Consider the following 14,055-nt stretch of genomic DNA (forward strand, 5'->3'; position numbering starts at 1 on the left):
ATCGCAGGAAAAGAATATCCCCTCCTCTTGTCGTCCCTAAATTTTCTTCGAGTTCAGCACTTCTACTACCCGTCTATTTGGAAATGTGAGTGTGCTTTCTATCTATTTGATAATGTAATGTAATTGTTGTTTTAAAAGTGGTTTTTGTTTAAAAATATATTAAAATAATATTTTTTTATTTTTAAAAAATTATTTTTAATGTTAGCATATTAAAATATTAAAAAATATTAATTTAAAATAAAAAAAATAAAATATTTTTAAAAGTGTTTCTAAAATACAAAAATAAATAGGCTTTTAATGCCAGCGGTGTTTGAAAAATTAAAAAATTTCAATTATTTTATTTTTATTTTTAGAGCGTTTTAATATTTTAATATTAATTTTTTAAAAACAAATTATTATTTTAAAAATATAATTTTCATGGAGAGGGAGAAAAGTGGTATTATCCTCCGACAAGAGTTGTTGACATTAATATATTAAAATAATATTAAAAAATATAAATTTAAAAAAAAAAAATTAAAGCTTTTTTAAAATACAAAAATAAATAGGTTTTTAATGGCAGCGGTGTTTGAAAAATTAAAAATTTTAAATTATTTTTTTGTATTTTTAGAGTGTTTTAATATATTAATATTATTTTTTAAAAAAATAAATATTATTTTAAAAATATAATTGGCATGGAGAGGGAGAAAAGTGGTATTGTCCTCCGACAAGAGTTGTTGGCATTGTCAGTGGTTATTTTGACATCTGGACCAGACGACAAAGGCCATTTCCCCTCATCAGATCAGATAACGGGGAGGGTCTTTTACTCCCCCAGATTTGCAGAGAAACACAAGGGAGTACAATTTAGCGATAATGTTGACAAGTAGCCAAAACTATCATATTCATACTTGCTTATCTATGTGATAAAATAATAATCACGAGGATCATTAGGCACTAAGCCTGTGTGTAGTAGTCTAGAGTTATTATCAGCCACGGAATTAGTGAGCCGATAAACATCACATGGGGATTCTTTCTTCTTCTTTTTTGATCGGGTTGGCAATAAATAAGCTCAAGGCATGGTTGTGATGCTAAGGTGTAATCACAAAGGAATCTTGTTCGTCACTGAATCGAACTTTGTTTAATGTTATTTAGTTAGGGTAAAGAGAAGAATTCAGGGTTCTTGACAGTAATGGAGATGAAGTGGGTATCCTCTGAGGATCTTCAAGAGATGCAATCTTTTTCAGTGGACCATCTGAGTTGTAAAGTGGCATCACTTTGCTGTCTGCTTATCTGATTGGCTTGACAGAAGATTTTGTTCATAGGTTCAAGATCGCTAACAAGTGTCGAGAAAGCGATTCTCTTGATAGGTATTTGTCTCAACGGTCCAAAATCCACCCCCTAGTTAAAACGACACTGCTGTTGATAAATCTTGATACTCCTTTTCTTTGCATGGTTCGCTTAATTTTGCATTTAAAGGTAACTTGTAAATGTCAATGTAATCCAAGAGAAGAAGAAGAAGCTTGTGATTTGATGATTTAATATGTTGTGCTAAATTCCTAGTAGTATTATTTTTCAGTTTGTTGTAGGACCATTTTGCAGAGAATTCTTTATATATATATATATATGAAAATGAACACCTATGTGCGATAGATAGAAGGATAAAATATATTGTAATCCAAGAAAGAAAAGAGGATAAGAAAACATTATAATAAAAAAATAAGGCTAAAGCTATCATTTTTAACATTATAGTTTTACTTTTCCTAAAAAACTCAGAGAGTATTTTAATCTTTTACATGGATCATTAGTTATTAAAGAATTAATTAGAAATATAAATGTTTTTTTAATTTTTTAACATAGTAAAATTATCTATTTATCTTCCAAGTTAGATTTTTTAAAATTAATTAAAAAGAATGTATAGGGATATAACTTTTCTTTTAATTTTTTAGCACAATAAAATGATCCACTTACACTAAAAGCAAGAATTTTTAAAACTAGCGAAACATTATCTCTTTTTCTTTTAATTTTTTTAAATACAAATATTTGAAATAAAAAAATCCTAATCATGAGTATACGAGCCTTTTTATGATGATCGAGTTTATAAAAAGTATTTTAATTTTTCAATAATAATTAAATATTAATTAAATTGAAAGAGCTATTGACATGAATAATGATACTTTTATGAGCGGGAAGTATCTAAGTAGTTTAAAAGGTATGCGCGGTTTCTACTAAGGGCATAAAGATACCCTTCTATAATGATATTGGAAGTGTAATCATGTTTTTTTTTTACTAGTAGAGTGCGTGCTAGTAACAACAAGGTGATTTCTCACTCTTTTTTTTTTTCTTGTTAGGGATTACAAGATGATTTTCTTTGTTATTGTTATTTTAATTTTCATCATTATTTTTCTATTTATAAATTTTATTTTTGACCCTTATATAAAATTTTTATTTATTTTAAATTAATCCTTCAATTTTAATTTATCACAAATTATATATTTTAATTTATCATCTACAACCACTGGGAATCAAAATTCTTCACTTGAAATAGAAATTTGGATTTGAATTCAGGGAGGGTGTTTGCGGCCTAACAAGTTTAGATACGACAAACTTAGATTTGAATAGCAATACTTCAAATTCTAAACAAAAAAGAAGGATCAAAAGGATTCCCATGCGAATCATACAGAATCTTGAACCCCGCAAGGCTCATGTATCGCAAAAACTACGTACTGTCGACACCCAATACTGTTGGCAACTTGAAAGAGTAAAATTAAGATATCCAGCATATATAAAAAGCTTATTTTAGTAAAATAAAATCTCCCCCACCATCTCATTTGATTCCCTCTTTATTTCATGGTATTATTAAATTTCCCTTGCATTGCAACTAAGATTTTGTGGGTGATTTTCTCCACAACTTGCATTTTGTTTTTGTAGATAGAAGCAGCTCCCCCAAAAGCAAATGCCACCTTCCCACCAATATCCTTGGCCTAGCTTGCATCTATATATACAACTCCATAATCCATAGCTTGTCTTCACCAAACAAACCAAGAGCTTCTCTTCTCAAGAAAAGCAGTCTATCTCTCTCTCTCTCTCTCTACACGGGTGCTAGCTGCTACTCAAGGTCTCATAATGACTTGTCTTAGCTGTGAAATAGAAATTCTGCAGGCAAAGAACGTAGAATTCAAGTCCCATGGGAGCCTTTTTGTTAGATACTATCTCTCTACAGGAAACAACAAAAGAATCCAACTGAACAGCCGAGAAATCTCCGCAAAGGCCAACCTCTTTTGGAATGAGTCCTTCTCATTGGAGTGTTCAGGCACTGAAGACTCCATCAACAACCTCAAGCAACAAACTGTAGTTTTCGAGCTCAGATGGAGAAGCACAAATCCAATCCTTGGTAAAATAGGGGGGTCACAACTCCTAGGCAGAGCTGAGGTTCCATGGAAAACAGTTGTCGAGTCACCAAAGCTAGAAATGGAAAGATGGGTTACGATGATCCCAAAGAAGGGCAGCGTTCCTGATGATGTCAAGCCTCCTGCAGTGCAAATAGCCATGAGAGTTAGAGTTCCAGCAATGGCAGAGATGGAGGAGAAGAAAAGGAGAAATGGGAGGTCGAAGAGGTGGGATGAATGTGGTTGTTGCAAGGATAGTGGGTGCAGGTGTGAAGATTATGATATTTTTGTCCTCGTGGCTGCTCTGGAAGCACTATAAACACCGAGGATTGGCGAATCAAGAACCCACTTGCTACTTTGGTTTGAAGATTTCTTTTTGGCGTGTGGAAATTTTGTAAAGGTAGTCAATTAGTCATGAGTGTGTACATGCGCGATCAAGATTGAAATTAATTTACTGGACTCTTCAAAGCAAGGGTTTGTTTTCCAAAGCACTTCCACGAGCTAAGCAATTCTTTTTTTTTTGGTATAAAGGGTATTAGATTAAAAAAAATTAACTTCGAAGTTGTTGATTTAAATGGTAATTTAAATAATATGTAAAAAAATAATAACAATGAATAAATTGATAGAAAAATAATTAAAAAATACCTAGCTCATAATAGATACATTACTCGCACTTCGTCTAGCAAATATTTTTTTGATGCACGTTTCGAGTTATTTGGTTCAAATGCTAAATTAAATAATAATAAATAAACTAATAAGAAAAACAATGAAAAAAATAAAAAAAAAATTACATCTAAGCCTATATAAATTATAAAATAACCTGATAATAACCTAATTGAGAGATTTACATCTAAGCCTATATAAATTATTAAATAACCTGATAATAACCTAATTGAGAGAAATTAGTAAAAAATAGAGTAAAATCTCGTAAAAAATCAGAAAACATCAATTGAGAAAACCGAAACAAACCTCATCTAACTTAAAATACTTACAACTCGTTAAATTTAAAATTTGAATTCAATTGAAAAACCTTAAATATGATGCAATTTAACACCAGTCAAAACTAATTTCTCAAGCAATATTTATACCCGTCAAAACATGAAGCGATCCATTCAGGAAATAAAATAAAATAAATTACATCGTCGAACATCTGATCTGGAAATGCCCAGAAAAGAACTTTGATCTTTGCATCCACTCAATGAACCAACTAATGAAATTATCATTGCATACCTTTGTAGTTTTGTGTGGGATCTGAGCCTTCATTAATCGGCTAAGTCCATAGATTCTATGTGCACACGGAGCCATGTGCAAAGCCATGCATGGATTATATAAATTCATGTTTATTCTCTCTCTCTCTCTCTAATTAAACTACTAGTCTGTCTATCCACTTACCAATTCCCTAAAATTAGCACTTATTATTAGTTTATATTTTAAAAAACATAGCATCTTTCTTCATTTTTCGGTGGAGATTAGTGTTTGAGATTATAGTAATGAATTTTTTTTAAAAAAAAATTTTAAAATATTTTTTTGTATTTTAAAATATTTATTTTTGATATAAGCACATCAAAACCATTTAAAATTATGACTTTCAAAAATGCTGATGGTTGAGAGAAAATTAATTTAAAATACACACACTCTAGCAATTTGTGGCATTACACCAAATTGGAAATTAAAGGCTGACACTGAAAAGCTTTTTGAAAAATAGGTACTAAAGTGTAAGAATCTGAAAACTCCAGGGATATATACTCTCCCTCTAAAAAATGATAGATGACTTCAAATTTGAAAAAGAAACAAAAAATAAAAATAAAAAATAAAATTTGAATTCTACATCTGTCTATCTCTTAAATACCTGTCAAACGGAAAACAAACAAACACATGCACCATCACTGACCGTAGCCTTGAGATTTTCAAAAAAGCAAAGACATCAAGAAATGGAGAGGAATGCAGCCGTGAGGAAGCCACACACATCCACCGCCGATCTGCTGACTTGGAAGGAGGCTCCTCCCTCTGCCTCTCCTCCCTCCGCCTCCTCCCACCGCCCTCACCAGGTTACTACCACACACCTTATTAAGTTTTACTTCTTTTATTATCATTATTATATAAAATACTCATTATTTCTTCTTGTTTTCTATCTGATCTTTTGATGCATTACTTCCCAGCCGTCTGATAAAATCAGTAAAGTGCTGTTTGGAGGTCAGGTCTCTCAAGAAGAAGCAGAGAGTCTCATGAAGAAGTAAAGATCCCCCCTTTACTATCTATTGATTTTTGTGTCTTTCAAGTTTTATGATTTTTGAAGGTTTCTGTTTTATTAAGGATAGAATATTTTATCAAGATTTGTGTTTTCCCCCCCTTTTTCTACTAGGAATCAGATCTGTAGCTGCATTTTCTGTTTCATGGCTGTTAATGATTTTCACAAGTAGATTTGAAGTTTTGAAAAAAAGAAAAGAAAAAATTGATTGATGGGTTTTTTAATTCATGAATGGTAACTTCATTAATGAAATGAAATAGGATTAGTCTCTTATTGTTAAGAGAGTTAATGTGACAACAAATATGGCAAGTGATTTAATTTCTTGAAAATAAAACTGTTTTCGCTCTCTTTTTTCTCTTTAAAAAGAAAAGAAAATGGTTAGTGTGTTTACTTCTGATAGGAAGTTATAGTTAATTTCTTTGTGCCAGCTCACGAAGGGCACAGATAAGTTGCAGCCATAGACTCTTTAATATTTAGGATGGTGGTTCTTCAATATGATATAGAGGGATTATAGATTGGTGACGAAGTTGATAGATGCTTAAATTTGGAACTCCCTGTTGTTAAAATTAACTAACTTTTGAGGTTTTGATAATTCTTCAAAACAAAGATTTGATCTTTTACTTGTTTTAATTGAATGCTAAATAACTGCATTGATTTTACTTGTGCGTTTGCAAATTAACATCTTTTATTGATTGGCATAGTCTTGTTGTTTTAGAAAGGTAGATTGGCCTGCCTTTTGGAAGGACTTTTTGGACAATGTAGTTCTGACTTCAGAGTAAACTAACACCCACTTTCACATACAGAGATATAAAACACAAACAATTCTAATGGGTCCCTAGCTTGGCAACTTCTGAACTTTGCAAATAAGGGTTATTTCATAAATCAAGTTGGTTGTTTGTGCATGCTTTCTCTTAGCCATCTAAATCATTCACTTGCACTTTTTTTTCTGTAGAAAGCCTTGCTCGGGGTATAAATTAAAGGAGATGACTGGCAGTGGCATATTTAATGGTCAAGATGGTACATCTGAATCCGGTGATGCTAATCCTAATAACAAAACTACAGTGCGTGTTTATCAGGTACTTATTTGGTTATCTTCAAAAGAAAGTTCATTATCACCATTTATAATCACTTTTATATCCAACGTTAATCTTGATGGCTGTTCTCCTTTGGCATTTGCAACTGTTGGATTTTCAGCAAGCAATGAATGGAATAAGCCAAATATCGTTTAGTGCTGAGGAGAGCATCTCCCCTAAGAAGCCTACCTCTGTCCCAGAAGTGGCAAAGCAGCGCGAGTTAAGTGGGACGTTGCAAAATGATTCTGACATGAAGAGCAAAAAGCAAATATCAAATGCTAAATTCAAGGAGATCAGTGGGCATGACATTTTTGCCCCCCCTTCTGAAATTGCTCCCCGTTCACTGGCTGCTGCACGCACCATGGAAACAAAAGAAAACAAAGACATCGGGGAACCTGCACCTCGAAACATTCGCACATCTGTCAGGGTTTCAAATGTGAGTGTCTGCTTCATGTGTTTGATAAATCCTTTCTTGTATTTGATTATTTATGGATCAATATCTATTCTACTAGGAAGTTACAGTTAGTTTCATGTTGTTGTGTTCTACACAACCATCTGGGGTGTTTGAGCAAAATGTTGAGTTGTGAAAAAGGAACAGTGACTGAGGACTTCCTATCATGTGTCAGTTCAAAAGGGACTATTAAAATGCAAAATGTTAATGTAGGTGCAGCTCAATTCTTTCAAGCTTGTTAAATGCTGCAATAGGCTCCTACAATGTTTAGACATGTTTCCTTATCATGCATCCTTTTAATGTTCTTATATCGTAGAAGGCTTCCGAACTTTGTCATTTCTAGAGTTTTTGTTCTGGCACAAAATCTTGATACTATGTTGCTCTTTTATCTCCTTTCTACACTTATGTTCTGCTGACCAATATAACATGAGCATACTCTTCTTTTAATCCATAAATATGAACATATCCATCTCCAGTGTCCATGCCATCTTCAAACACCATGTTAGAAAGCACATGTGCATCGTAATTCTTATCCTACTGACTAGGGTTTCCTATCAGTGGTTTTTATTGGTAATTGCAAAATCCAACTCTGGTTGCCTTGATGCATGTGCTTGTCAAAACTATCATGATGGCTCAGTGACCATGTAATGATCTTTAATTTTGGCTATTTAATCCCTACTGAATTTTGTCTCTGATTTTTGTAGCCTGCTGGAGGCCAGAGCAATATCCTATTTGGTGAAGAACCAGTCATGAAGACAGCAAGGAAAATACACAACCAGAAGTTTAATGAGCTGACAGGCAATGGTATTTTCAAGGGAGATGTTCCTCCTGGATCTGCTGAAAAATCTCTAAGCACGGCAAAACTGAGAGAAATGAGCGGCAGTGGTATCTTTTCTGATGGAAAGGCAGCATCCAGAGATTATCTTGGTGGTGTTCGCCAGCCCCCTGGTGGTCAGAGCAGCATTGCATTAGTATAATCCAGCTGCAATCTAGCTGCATGACGAGAGGAATGTTGATCCATATGTTATCCCTATGTGAGTGCTTTGTTCTGACTGGTGAAATGCCCTTTTTGGGGTATAGAATCAGTATAATACCTTTTAACGTTTAGATTAAAAGGCTGGTTGGATGGCTGATTGAATGCTTTCAATCTTGTTCTGTCTCGAACTTTGTTTTACTTCAAGACCATGCTAAATGACTAAAATCCTAAATAAAAACGAAGCTTACTTCTAAATTATATTTGTAGCTGAAGAAGCCAAGCTCGGCACTGATGCACTGTATACAATCGTAGGGTAAGATTGTTCTATAAATCAAAATGGTTTATTGGATTTCTATTTTGCCCTTGAATATTTAGATTGTGCCACATGAGTTTTGTACCATGGTTGTTAGTTGACTCGTAAAATCACGAGTTAACACATGTTAAACATGTGAAATTATGGTAAAATCAGGTAAAATCACGATTTTAAAATTGATTTTACAATTTCAACTAAAGTATATATATAACACTAAAATTTTACCTGTAGCCACCGGTCACCCATACAACATTTGCCCTAGCTTTTTTTAATTTTCTTCTCTCAGCCATTCAACAATCAGCTACAACCATCTCTCTCTTTTTCTTCTTTGTCAATTGTATCCTTTTCCCCAACCACTGTGAGTTCTAGATAGTGGCGTTCTCTCCATTGATAATTGTAAGTTATTCTGTAGTTCTAGTTCTGTTTTTTTTTTTTTCTTACCATTGTGCACTAGCTAAGGATCATTTGACGTTATTGTTTTTTTTCTTTTTAATTTATGAATTTCTTTCAAGTAATATACTTGTTTATTAAAGTATTTATTTTTTTCTCTAAAATGAAAAGTGTTAGTAGCCCTAGGCATGAAGTACTTAGTTTTTAGGATCAAGAAGTGCCTTAAAAGGTGAAGACAATGCTATATAATGGTCATGGCACAATATCTTCATCATTTCCCCCCATCTTTCCAAGTATGCAATCTAACTATGGTTAGAATTGAATTATTACTCGTTAATCTTTTTTTAAACAATTATGTATGACTTGAAAAAACAACACACAATTCTTGCTCCTTCCACACAATTCAAGATTTAAATCAAAGTTATAACAGTTCTTGTTCCTTGAAGTTTTACAAGTAAAGCGTAACTATCTTAGGAAGCTAGTAGATTATTTATTTTAAGTTTGTTAATTATTAATTAATAAAAATTTATGAACATAAATAGTAACTATCTTAGGAAGCTAGTAGATTATTTATTTTAAATTTGTTAATTATTAATTAATAAAAATTTATGAACATAAATAGTAACTATCTTAGGAAGCTAGTAGATTATTTATTTTAAATTTGTTAATTATTAATTAATAAAAATTTATGAACATAAATAAAATAATTGTATTGTATTTTTAAGTTACTTAAATTATATATAAATTTTTTAATTGAATCATGTATTTTAAGGTGCCTGAATTATTTACGAATTTTTATTTGAACATTATATTTGAAGATACTTGAACTATGTATGAAAAAAAAATTTCTTATAATTTTATGATATGAATGTATATTGTATTTTTTATACCGTATTAAAAATATGTTTTTGACAACCTTGGTTTGTTAATTTTATGATATGAGTGTATATTGTATTTTTTATACCGTATCAAAAATATGTTTTTGACAACCTTGGTTTGTGCTATCAATTTGATTAATTTTGTTCTTAAACAATTATATTTTGGATAACATTGTCGCCTTGTTTGGAATGACTACTGACAACAAAAAATTTTTATTTTTTTTAAGTTTTAGTTTTTTGAACTGAATTTTTTTTCACATGTGCTAGTAAAATTTAAATTTGCTTTCAAAAATATTTATAAAAAACTTTTAGGTCAAGATCTTTTAAATTTTTCATGAACATTGAATATTAACAGAATTAAAAATAATTTGGAATGATTTCAAAATGTTGTTGAGCGGACTAGAAATATCATATAAATTTGTTTGTTTAATTTTAATAAAATTCACTTGATCGAATGTATAACATCAAACTTAAAAAAGGTTAATTATAAAAATCACAAATGCAAAGTTTTAAGAAACAAACTAAAATTATTAATGCACGAAAACAAATATCTATATTTTGACTCGAATTATTAAGATCGAGTATGATTGTAAATAAAATTATGAACTTCAGCCTCATTAACATTCCTGGTGATAAGTTGTAAATTATGCGTATCATCAATTAACAAGAATAAAACATAACACATGACTTGGATGGATTGAATCTATATGTATATAACCTAAAACGTACATTACTTGGTTATACTAAAAAACAAAGATGCACCTTATTAAAATATTTTCAAGCTTCATCATCGGAAAGGTACATCATCACTCCATCCACCGCATTATGTGAATGATGTCATGTTATGTGTTCAATAATTTTTAGTGACATGAATAATCTTTGCAGTCTAAGTGTGATTGAGAAGTATCAAAAAAAATTTATGTGCGACAAGAGTCTTTTCTCCACCAGTTTTGGGTTTATAATGAGTATACCAATATATTTTTGCTCTCAACTTTACATTTTCAAGATAATACATTTAGATGTTTGGATATATGCTAATATTTTAGTATCCAAGGCTGAGGGGTTTTATTATGGATTTAACATCATAAAAGTTATCTTTCAGCTTATTCCCTTCACTTAAATGTTTCTCGTTCATTCAAAAATTCTTTCATACCCGACCTTACTTAACCCATGATTTGACTTGATGATAAATACTTGAAAAATGACTAATAATTTATTATGATTATCACACCCGACATTGCAACGGTTTTAAAAAATTTCATGTAAAAAAACAGATTTCTAGCATCCTATTCTTTAATGAAGGAATGGTCTTATTTAAGGAGTTGTTCCTAGTATTATGGTTATTAGGAACCCTAACTGGTCAACAGAGATTTTATAGTATGAGACTAGTTACACAAAAAGAAATATATGATCACCTTTTAAGTATCCTGCCTGAGGTGGGCTGTATTGCTGATTTTGTCATAAATTGCTAAAAAAATTTTGGTTTATGAGATAATGTTTTACGTATAATATTCTTTAATCTAACACCAGTGAATATTCAACTGTGGATACTTTCAACTCTAGCATTGGTAAATATTATGTAGCTATAAAGATAAAATAAATTTAATTCATTATTTTTATTCCTAACTCTAGCGTCAATGAGTAAGTAAATAAAATAAATTTATTTTTATGTATACACATATAATTTTTTTTATTTTTTACATAGCTAAATAAATAATAATAATAATAATACAATAAAAAAATTTACATCAATATTTTTATTCTTGACTCTGACATCAGTGAATGTATTTTTATTCTTCACTCTGGCGTCAGTGAATAATCCATTAATTTATTTTTGCACATGCATATTTATTTTTGTGTAAATAAATAAAATATAATGAAATAAACTTGAATCTGTATTTTTATTCCTGACTCTATCGTTAATAAATAAATCAAAAAAATAAATTCATAGTTATATTTTTTTTATTTATGCATACACAAATTTTTATTTTTTATTTTTATTTTTATGCATAGGCTGAGCTAGACCCAGCCAGCTCGGCCCGGTCACTAGCCCAATCCAATGACTCGACAGGGCAAAACAAGATATGAACAGTGCAAATGTAATTAAATTTCCTTTGCATAGTTTTTAAACTTTGTTGAATGCATAGAATGAAAGGGGGAATGGGCGCATATGAATTACCTTTGCATAGTTTTTAAACTTTGTTATGGAATGATAGAATGAAAGGGGGAATGGGCGCATATGCTTCTGAAGATGGCTGAAACGCTAGTGGTGACTTTCATCTACTGCTTTCCTTTGTCTTCCTTTTGTATCCACTATTTGCCTTTTCTTCTTACCTTTTGTTTTTTCAGTAGCTTTTAGAACTAAGAAGATGATGAAGAGGCTGGCTTTGTGTGAATTTATTTTGACTGATTCTTGGTCTTTTTTTTTTTTACAGAGACAAAGATAATGGTAGGGTTAATCTGTGTCTCTCCTTTGCATTTCTCTCCTTCTTTGTGTAATCCCTGTTTTTCTCCACTTTTCCTCTGTTTTGGTTCGTCCTTTTATAGCGTTCTAGAAGGTTGCCCCTAAATTAGTCTTGCCTTTGCAGGCTGTTAATCAATTCACGAACGAGATCGTGGGCAAGAGACGTGGTCCACAATTCAGACCAAAATCACTGCACTTTTTCCAACTCCCCTATTATATTGAGATGAAGAAGACAAGTACGACTGTTCCACCCAGCAACGATGCCGTTTCAGCATAAATGGGCATTTTTATTTTTGGCCCCTAAACTTTTGATTTAACAATTGAATCCTAAATAATTAAAACTTTCTTTTAATTTTTCCCTGGATTAATTTTAACTAAATCCCTTAATTATAACACAATTTGCAAAACAGTCCTTAATTTTTGAAGTATTCAATTTGATCCTTAATTAACTTTTCAACTTTTAATTCTTTCAAAACTAACCCTAGAAATATCAGTTAAAATCCCTAAAGTACTCCTGTAATTTTATTATGAACCTTAGTCTTTAATTTTCTGAAATTTTATCTCTAATCAGCCTATAACTTTGGTATTTCTTTAATCAAACTCCTGATTTCTTTAATGAATTAAATCAAAGTTTAACTAAGTTCTCAAATTTATCAATTCTTTAATGAAGCTCTTAATTTGTATTAATTAAACTAATCCAAATTTTAATTAAAGTCTTCAACTTATTAATTCTTCAATTATTGATCAATTTACTTTTAAATTTAATAATTTCATCCTCAAATTTTAAATTTTGTGTTGTCTTAAACCCATTATCACAAATATATTTTATTCAGATTTTTTATTATTTATTCAAAAATTAGGTTATGACAATAATTTATGAACTCATCATATAATGGTTCATCTGAGTCTTTCAAGAGATAAAAAAAACTTGGTCTTATCTGTATTAGGTTTTTCATCTATAATTGGATATTGATCAACATAACTCTGATTCATTCCCTTCACATTAACAATTATACTTTTGTAAGGATACTATTGCCATCTACAACTTCATACACATTGTTAGAATTAGAAGTTAACTTAATCATCTTTTCTACCATGATTTCATGAGGAATATATAGTTCTCTATGCATAAACCAACACAAGTATCTCTCTGTGAACCCTTTTTATAGAAGATGCATCGTTACAACATATAGATTGAGAAAAATTTTATTTTTAGACCTTTTATATAGACATCTAATACCTTTTCTATTAATATTTCTCATATTAGATATTATATAATTAATAGAGTCACGAACCTCATTACAATAATTTATCCTACGCAACCCTTTAGGTGAATCTCGATACATCTATGAAAAATCATTCATTACTTATGTCAAACCTATATAGAACATTGATTACAATATATACAAATTATACATTCATACAGTAAATAATAACATAATATTGGTTTAACTCAAACTTATTCAAAATATTTTAATAGTATAACTAATTCATTATCAATTATCTATATAAATTTAAATTTCTATATATTTACTGAAAGTTTCAATTCAACAATAAAATTAACAAAATATAAAACGACCCCGTTAAAAAAGTCATTATCTCAAATTCAAAATAAATTTTATCAATTTACAAACAAATAAAAAATGAGTAATTTTTCTTACTTGAAATGGAGAATACTCAATAAAATTTGAATCAGAATAGAGATGCTAACAAATTAAATATTGGGGTGGCTGGATTTGTAGTGAAAGATTGATTTGTGATAAAATTGAGGGAGGGGGGTTGTGTTGATTGTTGTAAAGAAAAATAGAGGAAGAAGAAGAAATGAGGAAGGGAAAGAAGAGTGTTGTTTGTCATGTCATAAATTAAATATTACAGGTGGATTTATTCATAGAATTAAATT

General features: G+C 30.6%; 2 protein-coding genes across 2 annotated transcripts; both read left to right on the top strand.

Moving 5' to 3' along the window:
• Positions 1-2,680: 2,680 nt before the first annotated feature.
• Positions 2,681-3,850, top strand: LOC105124459 (uncharacterized). Its single transcript, XM_011024485.1, has one exon. It carries the CDS (start codon positions 3,100-3,102, stop codon positions 3,679-3,681), a length of 582 nt encoding a protein of 193 aa, XP_011022787.1. The 5' UTR covers positions 2,681-3,099; the 3' UTR covers positions 3,682-3,850.
• Positions 3,851-5,180: 1,330 nt separating this feature from the next.
• LOC105124460 (hematological/neurological-like protein) lies at positions 5,181-8,368 on the top strand. The gene is made up of 5 exons (XM_011024486.1): positions 5,181-5,410; positions 5,522-5,595; positions 6,563-6,686; positions 6,805-7,119; positions 7,839-8,368. Exons 1-5 carry the CDS (start codon positions 5,294-5,296, stop codon positions 8,109-8,111), a joined length of 903 nt encoding a protein of 300 aa, XP_011022788.1. The 5' UTR covers positions 5,181-5,293; the 3' UTR covers positions 8,112-8,368.
• Positions 8,369-14,055: the final 5,687 nt, after the last annotated feature.

This window comes from Populus euphratica, unplaced genomic scaffold (genome assembly GCF_000495115.2).
Source record: "Populus euphratica unplaced genomic scaffold, PopEup_1.0 scaffold35.1, whole genome shotgun sequence".
Taxonomy (NCBI): Eukaryota; Viridiplantae; Streptophyta; class Magnoliopsida; order Malpighiales; family Salicaceae; genus Populus; species Populus euphratica.

Bases quoted from the DNA above. Each gene is read 5' to 3' on its own strand.
- LOC105124459 (XM_011024485.1), top strand. From the start codon at position 3,100: ATGACTTGTCTTAGCTGTGAAATAGAAATTCTGCAGGCAAAGAACGTA.
- LOC105124460 (XM_011024486.1), top strand. From the start codon at position 5,294: ATGGAGAGGAATGCAGCCGTGAGGAAGCCACACACATCCACCGCCGAT. The intron at 5,596-6,562 runs GTAAAGATCCCC...TTTTTTCTGTAG, and splicing joins GCAGAGAGTCTCATGAAGAA to AAAGCCTTGCTCGGGGTATA. The intron at 7,120-7,838 runs GTGAGTGTCTGC...TGATTTTTGTAG, and splicing joins CATCTGTCAGGGTTTCAAAT to CCTGCTGGAGGCCAGAGCAA.